Source organism: Dendrobium catenatum, unplaced genomic scaffold, assembly GCF_001605985.2.
Source record: "Dendrobium catenatum unplaced genomic scaffold, ASM160598v2 fragScaff_scaffold_853, whole genome shotgun sequence".
In the NCBI taxonomy this organism is placed as follows: Eukaryota; Viridiplantae; Streptophyta; class Magnoliopsida; order Asparagales; family Orchidaceae; genus Dendrobium; species Dendrobium catenatum.
Window position 1 is genome coordinate 3664343 of NW_021319315.1, and position 16435 is coordinate 3680777.

At 36.1% G+C, this 16435-nt stretch overlaps 1 protein-coding gene across 2 annotated transcripts; it reads left to right on the plus strand.

Moving 5' to 3' along the window:
• Positions 1-775: 775 nt before the first annotated feature.
• Positions 776-10511, plus strand: LOC110097179 (protein O-glucosyltransferase 1). 2 transcript variants are annotated; one of them, XM_028696939.1, is made up of 6 exons: positions 776-1045; positions 1131-1711; positions 9295-9484; positions 9596-9660; positions 9753-9877; positions 10254-10403. In XM_028696939.1, exons 1-6 carry the CDS (start codon positions 902-904, stop codon positions 10364-10366), a joined length of 1218 nt encoding a protein of 405 aa, XP_028552772.1. In that variant the 5' UTR covers positions 776-901; the 3' UTR covers positions 10367-10403. The 2 variants fall into 2 exon arrangements, with proteins under 2 accessions (XP_028552772.1, XP_020679085.1); XM_020823426.2 differs by having other exon boundaries at positions 777-1045; positions 9753-9963; positions 10254-10511.
• Positions 10512-16435: the final 5924 nt, after the last annotated feature.

Below are 16435 nucleotides of genomic sequence, written 5' to 3' on the forward strand. Positions count from 1 at the left end.
ATAATAGATTATATATATATATAATATATATATATATATATATATATATATATATAGTATATATATAATCTTAATATAATTTTGTATATTATTTATATGCATAAATTATATTAAATATATAACAATAATTAAAAAATTATATTAAATTTATAAATATATATTAACTAATTTATCTTAAATAGATTAAATCTCAAGATTAAATATGCTTAAATAGTAAATGATAGAATTATTTATTATAAATAATTTTAAATTTTTTATTCACAAAATTACATTATATATAATTAAATTATATTTAAATAATTTTTAATATTATTACCTACATGATCCAACGATCTAATCAACTGTGTTGAATCATTGAATGTTGAGACATGGTCATATATTTTGAAACATCCGATTTTTAACTAAGCATCGAAAAGAAATAAAATGGAGGGTAAACGTGGGTCTAAAAGACACATTATGTAAGGAGGAGGGGGATTAAATTTATTTTTAAAATTTAAAATTTTTTATTAGTAAATTATTATATAAGTTGTATTTTAAAATTCAGCCAAAGAAAGATATGCTAGATTCTTTACGGAGGGAGCAGCCACACGCCGCACGCCGCGAGACTTGCCGTTCTCCCTTTCCTTGCCCGGCTCTGCGAGCTTGCCGCCATGCGTGCCGATTGAATAGCTTGAAAGCTTCACAAGAGAGGGGAACATAGAAACTAGTGGGCTATCCATTAGCAGTCCGATGACCTCCGCCTCCGCCATCCGCCGTGGCGGACTCAGCGCCGCGAGACTTGCCGTTCTCCCTTTCCTTGCCCGGCTCTGCGAGCTTGCCGCCATGCGTGCCGATTGAATAGCTTGAAAGCTCCACAAGAGAGGGCAACATAGAAACTAGTGGGCTATCCATTGGCAGTCCGATGACCTCCGCCTCCGCCATCCGCCGTGGCGGACTCAGCAGCCTGCTCGTATTCGACCGCCGTCTCGGATCATCCTACGTCCTTCCTTTCACCCTGATCACACTCCTCTCCGCAATCCTCATCTTCGTCCTCTTCGTTCACATGGTACTCTCTCTCTCTCTCTCTCTCTCTCATTCTTTCTTTCTAGCATTTCTCATCTAATGGATTTCTCCTCTGCGAAAGAGCCCAGGCGATAAACAACCTAAAATCACGAACTCGAACAGTTGCGGGACACAATCTAGAAGCCACGCCCTGGCATCCATTCAACCTCGACGATCGGCACCTCGACGCCTCTGCCTCCCGAATCCTACGCTGCTCGTACCTCTCCTGCCTCCGCCGCTCTCCCCCAAGCAAAATCTCACAACACTCATCGCCCGCGCCAGCGTGCCCGGCCTTCTTCCGTTCGATTCACCGCGACCTCGAGCCCTGGCGTCGTTCCCGCATCTCACGCACCGTGCTTGCCGAGGCCCGAAAGTACGCTGCGATGCGAGTCGTGATCCTTGGCGGTAATCGCCTCTACGTTGATCTCTACTACTCGTGCGTGCAGAGCAGGGCCATGTTTACTGTCTGGGGCTTGCTGCAGCTGCTGCGAAGGTACCCTGGGATGGTTCCCGACGTCGATCTCTTCTTCGACTGCATGGATCGTCCTGCAATTAACAGGACGGAATACGATCTGGCAGGCACTGGAAAGCCCCCGCCGCCTCTCTTCCGTTACTGCACGACGAAGGATCATTTTGATATTCCGTTTCCCGATTGGTCTTTCTGGGGCTGGTATTACTGTTTTCTGCCTTTTGATGCTGTTTTTACTTATTTTGGTGAAATGAATGATCCATTTGTTGCCTGCGTGCTTCCAGGTACAAAGAAATTTTTATATTTTGCTTGTCGATAGCTAGAAATGTGGTCTCTTGTCATCTAAAGCGAACTAGGGGAGGAATAGGCGAATACATGCATTTAGAAAGGGTTAACTCTAAGATTCAAGTCCTTGGATTCTACTGAGTTCTTACTGGATGAGCATATTATAAAAATAGTTATATTGATGAAAAGACTTTTATTATCAAACTTGTTGGGGCTCTGGTAGTCTCTGTAAATGTATCTTAGCCTTCGATATCTTGAGCTTTCAGGTATAGTATATCAGCAAGAACCGTTTTACTAACGTTATTACTTATATCTTGACCTGGCAAATCAAAATTCTAAGCAACTGGCACGTGGTTTCGAACTTAAAATTTGATTTATATAGGAAGTGAGCAAGATTCATATTTTGATAAAATGAAAAATTAAAAAAATGCATTGAATTGTTTCAGGACAACCCTATTTAATTTGTTGTTGTAGACTAATGTATTTGATTGAAAATGACTTGATTGCACATATTATATATCTTTTCTTTAATCATGTGTGATGGGGGTGATCCGCAACTTGTTTGATACGCACATTTTAAATTTATTTGATCACGCACTCTTTAGCTGCACAAATTCTCTCAGGAAGGTTTGCTTCCCTATTCTGATTTTTAAATTCTGAAGCATTGAGGATTCTTGAAGGTTGAATCTAACTGTGAAGATTCGGTTATTGTACTTGCATTATTATGTTTATAAGGAATTTAATAAGAACTATGGAGCTTTCATTGAACATAGAAGTTCTCTCTCTCTCTCTCTCCCTCCCTCCCTCCCTCCCTCCCTCCAGTGCATGGATACTTGTTTGTTCTATTATTTTAGCATTAAAATTAGGAACAATTTATAAAAGTTTGAGAAAACAAACTTTTTTTCCTATTTTCTTCCAAATTGCTCCTCTCTTTAACCGTCATTTCTCCCAAATCCCAGCTTCTATAACAATAGGAATGAAAATGAGTTGTTTAATCTTACCCTCCAACGTGATCATTTGCTAAAAATGAAAAACAAAACTTCCCCAAGCTTTTTTGCGAGTTCGGCCATCCGCTCTCCCTTCTCTATTTCGCAAAATGAAAAGTACCGACCCCTATATGGGGTCACGACTCTATTAATAGCATTGGCTGGTTCAACCGAACCGGCCAGATCTGGTTCTCACATATGACTTGCTTAAATGGGTTTCACAAATTTAGGAATTGAATTTAATTCCAATCTAATTCAAATTCATTTTGAATTTGATTTTAGAAACTTTCCTAAAATAGAATTATATTTTAGGAAGTGTTTTGAACTTCAAATTTGAATTGAATGATTGAAATCGAAAAACTTTCCCAAGAGAGAGTAAGCAAGAAAGTAAAGTAATGATGTGGAATTTGGAAATTTGGGGGCAAGGGGGAAAGAGGGAGGTCGGTGGCTAGGCTAGGGTTTGGATTAGGGTTAGGTGGAGGTGGAGGAATTAAGTGGGTCACCCAATCAAGGGGAACCACCTTGGATGGCCGGCGGCTAGGTGGATTGGGGGAAAGGGCCTTGGCCGGCAGTGGGGTGGTGGATGTAACTGGCGGTGGGAAATTTTGGATGAGTCATGGGATGGAAGGGAAGGGAGGGAGAAAGAGGAAAAAGAAATAAGATGAAACTAGCCACGAACCCGGACTCTTCCAAGGCTGGTTGGTGATCCGCTTCCCTCTCCACGGGATTTCTCTCCAAAACCTCTCAAGCTTTCACAAGAACTCAATGTGTAGAAATTTGATTATAATTCATTCATTACACCTTCAAAAGAAACATAAGGGGGTTATATAGCCTCATACAATAAACAGGAAAATAAAAGACGATGTAGCCCTTAGGACATACACATGACAAACCCTTAAGGGTAAAAAGGGAAATACAGTTAAAATAAATACATAAAGCAAATAAATAAAACAAATACATATGAGGACTCAAAAATAGATCAGTGCGATCATAGTCGTAGATCATCGGCCACATCTTTGATATACTTTCCATGATCTGATATCCCCATCACTATACCCTTGCAAGCGATGACGATCGACGTACGATGAATGTAAATGACTCATGGCATACGAAGAACAATAAAGCTCTTTCACAAATATAATAACCCATTTGCGAGAGAAGGGTTTGTGATGAACACACAAATAGTAGGTAAGGTGAGTGTATCATATGTCATGATTTATTCATGAACAGAGCATAGAATATGCACAATGAATACAATACATTGCAACTAACAAAGATCGATGTCCAACAGATTGCCAACTAAGACGAAGTTGAGGAGTATGAAATAATTATAGTTTGCACACAATCGATGCTACTTAGCTACATACAAGCACATCAAACTCCTGCAAATGATAATAGTTGGCATGCATTGATTATAAAGACATACAGTCAATGTCTAGCAAATGCATAAATTCCCTGCATGTGAAGGGAGTTGACATGCAACTAAGGCAATGTGTTGCTCGAGATAAAGCACAATTCTCATGCAAATAATGATGAGAGATTTGCAACACGCAACATATTGTCTACGAGCAAGAATAATATATTTGTCATGCATACGAGCTCCTACGAACCACTGTAGGGGTCTACTTATTCATACAGTAGTCCACTTATGGGTGATGGCTAACAACGTGTAACCAACTTAATAGAGTCACTTGCAAACATATACAATATAACATACGATAAATGCAAACACTTGTTAGCAATGACAGAAGATTTGTTGTATGCACAATAATATGTCTACAACTGATAATCAACAACGAGCAATGAGTTTTACAATGCCACTATAGTTGACAACCACTCAATGACAGGCAAGTACATCGATTCCTCACAACCATAAGTGATCAATACACAACAAATGCAGACACTTACAAGCATTGTGGGAGATTCTCCATCCACAACAAATGCAAAAAGGTCGCGATAAATGCATATATCTTTAGGCAATACAAGATATTCGTTAGTGCACGACAATCTACCTATATAAAGTAGTAGATGACCTGCAAGCGCAGCGCCACACCACCAGATCTGCAAGCACATGCACGCATTATCATTATGCAAGAAATTAGGCGAGGCATAGCTGCATTATACATGCATATCGTAGGCTGTCATATTAAGTTTGTGTGCAAAACAAAATATCAATATATGCGCATACATACAAATATGATGCATATATCCATTATATTGCATACATACCACTACCGTGCAAATACATCATGCAAATGCATTATTCAAAATGCATGCAAATGCCTACACCCGCATGGGCCATTTATACATACACGTGATGTTTGAGGATGCTATGCGGGTCAAGGAATGAACATAAGTTTGAGCCCGATCTTTCTATGTGAATAGATAGTAGTCAACACAACTCAAATATATAACAAATGTATTGTTATGACATCGATCGAGATACTTTTTTTATACATTCATATTAGATTTTCAAGGTCCATAACAAGGAAAATCCACTAATAAAGGCCTAAATCCAACAACGAACTCAATTATTTGTCAGCAAGTTTATAGAGTCAACAATATTCAATCAATAAAATGAAATAACTCATAAATATCCCGATGATGGCCATGTTGACAGAAGATCTTAATTAGAGGAGATTCTGAATATTCAAAATTGCTTCCAAATTCCCATAAAATATACTCAAATAATGTCAATATTTAAAATGAAATTAATCATCAAACACTTAAAGCAAAAACATCCATCCACCATCAGCAACAATTTGTCGAGGTGGACAAATTTCAAAATCACTTCAGCTCACCAAGACCAAATGTCTGGACTAGAATATCAGTAGGATTAATTCTCAAATCATCTTTTTACAGTAAGGACATGGCACACATCCTCTAACAGATGGTTTCGTCGTCAAATGACACCACACCAATGGTTTCGTCGCTAAATGACATTACGTGTAAATGGTTATTACCAGGACCCTCTGATCAGGTGGTTTACGGTCATAGTCAGAGCCCGTATGTTACCCAACGATGTTAAATCCTTTAGGAATGAATTAGTAGGATATGATCGATAGGGCATAAAACCCTTTGTCAGCTAATATGGATTCAAATTTATCCCCTTAGACAAATATTCACCTCAGTTCCACAAGGTGCCCTTGGATGCGCAACTCGTGGCTGCCGACAAGGATCCTTCGGTCAAGTTGGTTCAACTATCTCCTTTGACTAAGTAGATTAGGGAACATGATGACGCGGGATGACAGAATCATGGGATCTTGATCGGGTTTATCATCACTCTCCCCGCCATTCGGTTGAAGTGCAAGATGGTAAATTTCCAATTTTAAAGGTTAAATTCCAAATATATAATCATGATGCTACTATACGTTGGAAACCATGTATTTGTTTAATGACTAGCCTTAATCAAAAGTTCTCTCTCTCTATCGGGAGGGATAATAACTATAGAGGCTTTGCACCTATAAGAAATTTGAACTCAGATTATAAAGTCCTCACAAAATAAGGGCAAAATCTCTGGTGATGTCTTATTCAAAATCTAATATGCCTTCTAAAAATTTGCCTCAGAATATGCTCGTTAAAACTCTTCTCGACGACCCCAAAAAAGGAAAAGAAAAGGGTCTGCGGAGAGGCTAGGGCGTGAATTTTCGGAGCCCGTAGTATGCATATCCTTAATGACTTGAATATAAGCATTGTTAACTCTTTTCTTTTATAGAACTCTCTAGAAAACTTCTCTTAAAATTTTATCATATGCTTTCTCTAAATCAATAAATATCATATGTAGATCCTTACTCTCGCTATTCTATTCTATCAAAACTCTCAACAAATATTTAGCTTCCATAATAGACCTACTCGACATGAAACCAAACAAATTTTGAGAAACATTAATATTATGTTGTAATCTATGCTCAATTACTCTCTTCTATAACTTTAATGTATTACACATTAACTTATTTCTTTTATGATTTACACACTCTTGTGTATCACTTTTATTTTTAAAAATAAGAATCAACACACTCTTTCACCACTCATCAGATATCTTTTTAGTCTTCAAAATTTATCATTGACAGAGCATAAATTTTTTTTGCCCCTTGAACACCCTTTAAAATTTCTTTGTATCTTCGTATTGGATTAACCATAATTAAGAATATGACTAAAAGTCCAAAATAGTCCCCCGACTATTAGTAAATGCCCGATTTAATCCTATATTTTCATAATGCCCCAATTTAGTTTCCCGATTATTTGAACATGTTTTAATTTGATCTTAAGATTAAAAGTAACTGTTAAATTTAACCCCAACAATTAAATGTGATGACATTTTGGGTATTGGAGTATATGTGTGATTATATTATTTTTTTAATATATATTATTATTTATCATATTAAAATAAATACAAAGATTATAATAAAAGTTAACCATTTTTATTAATTATTCACTATTGTTATTTAATTAGTTTACTTCTATTATGATTTTATATTTATTTTAATATGATAAATAACAAATATAATCTTCATACATCATAATACCCAAAATATCCTCACATTTAACTGTTGGGGTTAATTTTAATTGTTACTTTTGGCATCGGGTCTAAATTAGAACATTTTCTAATAGTCGGGATGTGATGCCTCATAATCTAATTTGGAAGAATTATTCTTTTATCTTTTAATAAACAACAATCAAAGCCATCTAACTTTTTTTTTTTATCATTATAAATACCTGTAGAAATAAAACTATCGATCAAAATATTAATATATACATATGTATTCTTTTCCTAAAAATCATATACACTACTCAAGATTTATATAATAACATATCTATCATATCCTGAGTATAAAAAATAGCTAAAAGACTGAAAGAGAATCCTGATCTAATTGATCTCACACATTTACTCCCTTTCCCTAATCTAAAATCTTTTAACAACATATAATGAGCTCAACAAGTTAACAAATCCTACAATTGAACTCAATGTAAGACAAAGGAGCAATAATGAGGAATTAAAAGAGATTTAATAGCTTATGTTAATACTTTATGATATTTATATTAAAATATTAATTTAATACTATATGATTATATAAATTATTTAGTTCTAAATACAAAGATTACATAAATCATTTTATATCTTCAGATTCATAAATCTAAAAATTATAGAAAAATATCCATAAAATAGCTTATTTAATTTAGAAAATTATGGTGAAATCGGTTTTCAAAACAGACAACCGACAATCCCGAAATCCCTACTTGTACTGACAGGTGTTAATTTCTTAAGGATTTGCACTAGTGCAAAAAAATTACGAAAAAATTAGTGTGATTAAAAAACTACAATATCTATGTTATGGCGGAGATGGTTTATGATTTAAACATACAATGACTCCTAAAACATTTATTTGTTTGGGTCAAAATACAGACTGTTACATGATGGATTAAATTGGGTCATTATGAAAATCTGTGACTAAATTTGACATTTAGTAATAATTGAGAAACAATTTTGAATTTTTACTCTTAAGAATATTGTGAAATGGACATTTACATTCTTTGCATCTTTCATTTATTGTGTTATAAACTCAGCGTGAAGTAGCTGAAGTTGAACCTTCATTTCATTTCTTATGCCTTTGTAAGCCCTTCAAGGTTTCTCTCATGCTTGGTTCGAAGTAGATATGTCCATACCTTCTCAAAATTAGCTTCATCTGAGCCTTGGTAGATGAAGAGGAGTATATTCTTGTCCTGCTTTGTACTTTCCTTTAAGGAGTCCTTTTGCTTGATGACAACTCTTCTTCATATTGAGAGTCAACATAACATTTTCAATGGCTATCCTAATATACTAGGAGCCAAACAATGTCTCTTCATTTGGAATACTCAATTTTCATAGCTCTCCTTGGTGAAATATGACACTTACAAGTTCATGCCCCTTGCCATCTCATATAAAGTTTGCTTGGATATTACTTTGATAAAAATTTTGTTTGTAGGGATAGATGAATGAACTCTCAAGTTTATATTGAACTTATCCTTCAAACTTGGTTTGTTCGAAAAGGTATGTAAGGCTCAAAGCCTATTTATACTAGTTCATGGAGGGTTTTTAACTAGATGCAATTTAGTATAATTTTCAACTAATTCCTCCCATCTAACTTAATAATTGAATATTTAGAGATTTCAAGACAACCTTAATGTTAAAACTTCTAGATGCTCCATGACAATGACACATTTATTTTTGATTTTATTTTTTCAACGTGACTTTCACTTTTATGTAATCTATGATCAATATTTAGGCTTCGTTTGGGACGGTTTTCTTCCTGCTTCATAAAACAGTTATTTAGTACAAAAATTGTTTTATGAAACAACAAAAAAGCTGTCTCAAACAAAACCTTAATAATCTTCTTTTGTGGATAATCTTCGGATTTGTAAAAATCTTGATGCATAGCTTGGATTTTCAAGTACAAACAGCTATTTAATTATATTTGGAAATGTAAAAGATGTACCACGGTTGCATTGTTAATTTCCTTTGTTTCACATAAGCAGGTCCGAGGTTAACATCAAACCATGGGATGAACAGTTCAGAGAGATAAAAAATGGGTCTCAAAAAATTCCGTGGAAAATGAAAGACGACATTGCATATTGGAAAGGAAATCCAGATGTTCAGTCTCCAATACGGATCGAGTTACTGAAATGCAATGACACAAAGCAATGGAAAGCCCAAATCATGCATCAGGTGCGTGAATAAATTCTAAAGATTTTCTTCAAATAAAAAAAAATTATACGATACATTTAAGCCTCAAAAATATTGTCACATTATTGTGCTATGAATTGTGATTTGTTACAGGACTGGATACAAGAATCAAACTCTGGGTTCAAGAATTCCAGACTTTCAGACCAGTGCAAGCACCGGTAAGACAAATTAGGCTTCGTTTGGGACGACTTTTTTACTGCTTTAAGCTGCTTTCAGGAATCATTGATTAACAGTTACATTATCTCTGCAGTTTTGAAATCTATGCTGAAGGTTTTGCATGGTCAGTGAGCCTGAAGTACATTCTTTCATGCGGATCTGTTTCACTAATTATAGATCCACAGTACGAGGAGTTCTTAAGCCGCGGGCTCATCGCTAGTGAGAACTACTTGCCGATCAACATCTCGAACTTATGTCCTTCTATAATGTCTGCAGTCGACTGGGGAAACAATCACCCATCTATGGTATTTTTCTCATTTTATACGGATTTCTAATTTAGGCTTTGTTTGAGACAGCTTTCTTACTGCTTCTTAAAGCAGTTTTCTTATACAAAAATTAAAACTTTTGTACAAGAAAACCGCTTTAAAAAGCAATAAAAAAGTCATCCCAAACAAAGCCTTAATTTCCCCGTTGCTTTCTCTCGGGAATAAAGGACTTTCAAGTTCATTGATTTGATATTGTTGATCATCATAATCATCATTAGTCTTATCCCAAAAATATGAATATGTAAGTTGATAAGTATTTATTGGTACAGGCAGAGGCTATAGGCATAAAGGGGCAGCAATTAATGGAAGATCTGAGCATGGATCGTGTATACGACTATATGTTTCACCTTATTATGGAGTATTCAAAACTGCTGGACTTTAAGCCAACTCCACCTCCATCTGCTCTCGAAGTATGTATGGCTGACGAAAAACAGAGAGAAATACTTGAAAAATCATCAAGCTTGCCTTCTTCCACGACAGCATGCACTCTACCAACGCTGGAAGGTTATAATGATTAATTATATCATTTATTTTTGTTTACTATGCTTTTGTTAGCAGAAGGAGAGGCTGCTCCCGTATGGAGTTGATTTAGGCTTCGTTTGGGACGGTTTTTTTATTGCTTTCTAAAACGGAGTTTTAATACAATTTTTTTTATTTTTATACTAAAACTCCGTTTCATAAAACAATAAAAAAGCCGTCCCAAATAAAGCCTTAGGCTTCGTTTTTGGGACGGCTTTCTTACTGCTTCTTAAAGCAGTTTTTTAGTTCAAAATTTTTAATTTTTGAATTAAAAAGTTGCTTTAAGAAGCGGTAAGAAAGCCGTTCCAAATGAAATCTTAAGTTTCATTTGAGACAATTTTCTAATTACTTTAAAAGCAATTTTTGGCTCGTCTGGTTGTTTGAAATTAAAAAATTTCTTTTGAAAATTATGGCTTTTTTAGACTTCATTATTTGGCTGGATATAGCTATAATCAATAGGAATTTTTATTATTCCTATTTAAAAAAACTGTTAATAAAATAAAATAAAATATGAATTTTTAAAATACGATTTTACAGAGCGAGATGAGGAGGGTAGCAAGCAAGATTATCTGCATCATTCAGACATTTTTAAAGCTTACCAAACGTATTAAGCTATGAAGAATGAACCTGCAAAGCACTAAAAACAGAGAACAAGAAGAATAAGAGAATAACGAAACAAATGCTTAAAACTTCTACTGTTCATCTCATTTTCTTTTTCACCCCGAATCCTCTGGTCATACAAGGATATAAAAAATAGCAGTTCGTTAGAGCTCAACCGCTGAGATGCATTGGTAGAGATCAAGCGGTGAGGATTACACAGTGCCGAGACTAGCAGGGTAAGTGGAGTGCAGAATGCCAGAGGAGTGGAGCAGCCTTACAATAGGCAAGCCGACTTATGCATAGGCATGAGTCAGTATCAGTTTTCCTTATCAGCCTCCCTCAAGGTAAAAATGGAGGGCTGTATTGTTATCTTGTTTCTTAACTGAGAATGACGAGTTGCACTGAGAGATTTTGTGAATAGATCGGTAGGTTGATCTTGAGAGCAAATATGATGCACCGAGATGAGCTTGGAATTAATACATTCCCTAATGAAGTGAGCATCAATCTCTATGTGCTTAGTTCTTACATGGAATATATGATTATTAGCCAAGGCAAGAGCGAAGACATTATCACAGAAGAGTTGCGTCGGTGCAGGTTGGTGAATTTGAAATTCATATAAAAGATGGTGGAGCCAAATAATGTCACAAGCTGCTGTGGATAATGCTCGATACTCTGCCTCTGTGGACAAACGAGCTACCGATGATTGTTTCTTAACAATCCAAGATATAAGATTGTTATCGAGAAAGGCACAATAGCCTGTAATGGACCGTCTGTCACAGTGATCCGTTTCCCAATCGGAATAAGCAAATCCCGTTAGAACAAGTGAGGAAGAGTGAATTGGCAGGCCAAACGATAACGTGCCTTTCACACGAAGAACACGTTTAAGAAGGTTATAGTGGGACTGGAGGGGATTGTGCATTTGTTGATAGAGATAGTTCACAACAAATAGTAGATCCAGACGAGTAATCGTCAAATACTAGAGAGCTCCAGTGAACTGCCTGTAGTGTTCCGGTCGTTCATAGGCAGAAGCTGATTCAGAGTTGGAGAGAAACTTGGTCGGCAGAGGCATGCCGACCAGTTTGCAATCATCCATCGCAGCTTTATGTAGAAGCTCTGAGGCATATCGAGTTTGAGACAAGTGGATGCCAGTGGATGTATATACAACCTGCAGTCCAAGGAAATAATGGACAGGTCCCAAATTGCGCATGGAGAATTGATTTTGCAGAGCAACTAGAAGTTTGGCTATTTTCGGGGAAGAATTTCCAGTGAGGAGGATATCATCAACGTATATCAAGATGTATATTTGCACCGAATTCTAATGCAACATTAGCAGGGATGGGTCGGCAGTGCTCGAGCGAAAGCCATATTGAATGAGATATGATGAAAATGTGGAGAACTACTGTCGAGGTGATTGTTTAAGTCCATAGATAGCCTTTTTTAGGAGACAAACATGATTCGGAAATTGTTTGTCAATGAATCCCGGCGGTTGCTTCATGTAGACCACTTCTTGGAGAGGACAATGTAAAAATGCATTAGAAACATCTAATTGCAGAATTTGCCAATTGTTTGTCACTGCAATGGTCAAAATAATGCGAATGGTAGGGAATTTTGTGACGGGACTAAACATTTCGAGATAGTCTATCTCGTACTCTTGCTTGAACCCTTGCGCCACAAGACGAACTTTGTAGTGAGCTATAGATCCATTTGCATGAACTTTGGTTTTGAATAACCATTTGGAGCCCAAAATATTAGTATTCGGCACTGGTGGTACAAGTACCCACGTACCTTATTTTTGAAGTGCTTCAAATTCACTGCTCATGGCTGCTCTCCAAGCACTGTGCTGACTAGCTTGTAGAAAACCCGTGGGATTAGTGGGAATGACAGTGGTAAGAATATCAAACACTTGTCTCGGTTTAAGACGGTCTGTTTGTGCTCTTGTGACCATAGGATGCTGAGGAGGTGTGGAACAAGCAGGTGGGCAAGGTGCAGAGGAAGCATTAGGGATAGAATTGCTGTCAGGTAGAGAGTCTATAACATGCTGTATGGGAGAAGCTTCAGTAGATAAAGGAATTGAGTAATCGATTGGATCATTTGTATTATAGAGTGGTGGTATTGATGAGACAATAACAAGAGTTGATGGTATAAGATTGGGAACATGTTCTGTAGTCTGAGGAGTAGTAGTGGGAGAAGTTTGAAAAGGAAACTGATTTTCATGAAAATGCACATGTCGAGAAATATAGACTTTGTTGGATTGTAAATCCAAACATTTGTATCCCTTTGATTGTGAAGCATAACCCAGAAAAATACAGGGAGTGGAGCGAGGGGCAAACTTTTGTGACAATTGAGTAGGAAACCATGGGTAACATAAACATCCAAACACGCGGAGTTGGGTATAGTCAGGGATCTGCTTGTATAACCGTTCGTATGGAGAAGTGTTATGAGTAATATGAGATGGTAATCTATTAATTAAATAAACTGCAGTGAAGAGTGTATAAACCCAAAATTTGGATGGAATATTGGCATTAAAGAGTAATGCCTGCATGGTTTCAAGCAGATGACGATGCTTTCTTTCTGCTATCCAGTTTTGTTGAGGGGTGTAAGGGCAAGAGACTTGGTGGTTGATACCACACTTAAGAAGATGAGTTTGAAATTATTTATTTATGTATTCTCCCCCTCCATCGGTACGAAGGGTTTTTATGGAGGTTTGAAATTGTTTTTCCACAAGTGTTTGAAATTGTAAGAATTTGGAAAAAAACATCTGATTTGTGATGAAGAGGATACATCCGCATATAACGACTGTAATCGTCAATAAATATAACATAAAAATGATAAGATTGCATTGATAAAGTTGGGGAAGGACCCCATACATCACTATGAATAAGTTCTAAGCATTGTTTAGACACTGAACTAGATAGTGGGAAGGATAGTCTAGTGCATTTAGCCTTGGCATAGGCATTACATGGGATAGATTCTAACGAAGTACTAATACTAATAGGTAGTAGAGTAGATAAGCGACGTTTAGTGGAGGCGGATGGATGTCCAAGTCTTTGATGCCATAGTGACTTCGACGTAGGAAGAGCAACGAAGGCTGTGGTGGAAGTAGATCGAGGCTGAGTCTTATGAAGCTTAATTGGGTAGAGTCCAAGATGATTGGGTCCTTGGATAAGTAGCTTGTTGGTCCGAGAATCCTTAATGGCAAATCCATGAGCATCAAGAAGCACAAAACAGGAATTATCATTAGTGAGTTTATGTATGGAAAGTAGATTGTGGGAGAGATGTGGTACATGCAAAATTTTGGGTAAATGCAGCTTACGGTGCGGAGTGGGAATAAACCTAGGCCTGTATTGGCTATAGGCAGCTGTTGTCCATTACCTACTTGAACTTAAGAGGATCCTTGGTAGGGTTGTAAGTTTTGTAGGTGGGCAGGATTTGCAGTGAGGTGCTCGGTGGCCCCAGAGTCCAGAAACCAGTCTGCAGTTTGTGGTGTTTCAGTAGTAACATAAGCTTTCGGTGCAGTATTGCAAGCAGTGTCGTGTCGGTGCCAGCATGATATGGCGAAATGCCCTTGTTTCCCACAGATTTGGCAATCTATAGTTGGGTGAGCTCTACGTCCACCGCAAGCATGAACCTGCAAAGCACTAAAAACAGAGAACAAGAAGAAGAAGAGAATAACGAAACAGATGATTAAAACTTCTACTGTTCATCTCATTTTCTTTTTCACCCCGAATCCTCTGGTCATACAAGGATATAAATAATAGCAGTTCGTTAGAGCTCAACCACTGAGATGCATTGGCAAAGATCAAGCAGTGAGGATTACACAGTACCGAGACTAGCAGGGTAAGTGGAGTGCAGAATGTCAGAGGAGTAGAGTAGCCTTACAATAGGCAAGCCGACTTATGCATAGGCATGAGTGAGTATCAGTTTTCCTTATCAAGCTACATTTTAAAACTAAGGGGCTGTTTGGCTGCGAGTAGGATTTATCCTATAAAAAAAGTAGGGTTTGTCTTATAAATCCCGATTTATTAAATAATAGGGTTTTAAATTCTAAAAAGTTATCTAGAAATTATTTGGTAACGTAACTTAGGATTTAAAGTAATAAGTTCATTATAAATTTAAATTTAATTTGTATTTTAAATATGAGTTATTTATTAATTATAATTTTAATTATCAGTAAGTAATTATAAATAATATAATTAAAAATAATTTAATTATTAACTAATACTTATTTAAATAATTAATTAGTTATTATTTAAAATAATGAATATTTTAAGTTTTATTTAATTATTTTTAATTACGATATATACTATTAATGATTTAATTAATTATTTAAATATTTTATTTCAAATTATATTAGGCCTGTCTAGGGTTTACTTTTCCTCTCAGACAACGTTCGACTTCGACTGCTTCGCTTGAGGTAGAATTTTGAACAAGTCCTCCTATGACAAGGATCCCTTTATGTTGTATCGGAAGTCATGACAGTTCGACGACATTCTTGCTGTTGGATCGAAAGTAATGGTTGGAGCTTCGCATTTGCAATTTATTTTTTTGCAAAAAGTTTAGTTTGTTTCCAAATTAAAAAAAAAAAAACACAAATTCCCCCTAACCCGCCATTGGTTTACACATGATCCAAGAATGAGGTCTTTTGAATATTTTAAAATTCTGCGGCTCATCTGGATCTATTGGTTGGGCGTTTTGATTATCAACAAAGAGTTCTTGATTTTATCTTATATATGAAATTGTGTGTATGAATTTGTCTTAATTGATCTAAATATTCTAAAAAATATATATATTTTAAAATTTTGTATGCATTCATAACACTAAAGTATTTCAATAGAGAGTCAGTTTAAAATAACTAAACATTCACACCTAAGAAACAAATGAATATCTACATGCAGGAAACATAAAATGTTGGAGACAAATCGATTTTTATGTGATTCGGCTAAATAAAGCATATCCTTGCCTAGGCGCCCAATACATGCTAAGACTCCTACTCTAATTTTATCTACTACAATCACTTCTACAAAAGGGTAATCATACAGTTACTCTTTTGAAATACATAATTTTTTATGTGAAACAAGATTTTTTTTTCTTAAAGTGTGGTAATTGTATTTATTGAAAGTGGACAAAAGCCTTAAATATTTCACCACCACTCCAACCCTGAAAACTTTCTTATTATATCTAGGGGTGTCAATATTTGACATGACTCAAAAATCTGACTCAAACCTGACCAGAAAATTCTGGATTAGGGTCAACCCAAACCTGAAATAGATCGGGTTTGGGTTCACAATTCAACCCATTTGAAAAATCGGGTCAAATTCAGGTTGACCATTTG

Excerpts from the sequence above, each read along its gene's own strand:
- LOC110097179 (XM_020823426.2), top strand. The coding sequence starts at position 902 with ATGACCTCCGCCTCCGCCATCCGCCGTGGCGGACTCAGCAGCCTGCTC. Across the intron at positions 9,485-9,595 it reads AAGCCCAAATCATGCATCAG|GACTGGATACAAGAATCAAA; the intron begins GTGCGTGAATAA and ends GATTTGTTACAG. Across the intron at positions 9,964-10,253 it reads GAAACAATCACCCATCTATG|GCAGAGGCTATAGGCATAAA; the intron begins GTATTTTTCTCA and ends TTATTGGTACAG.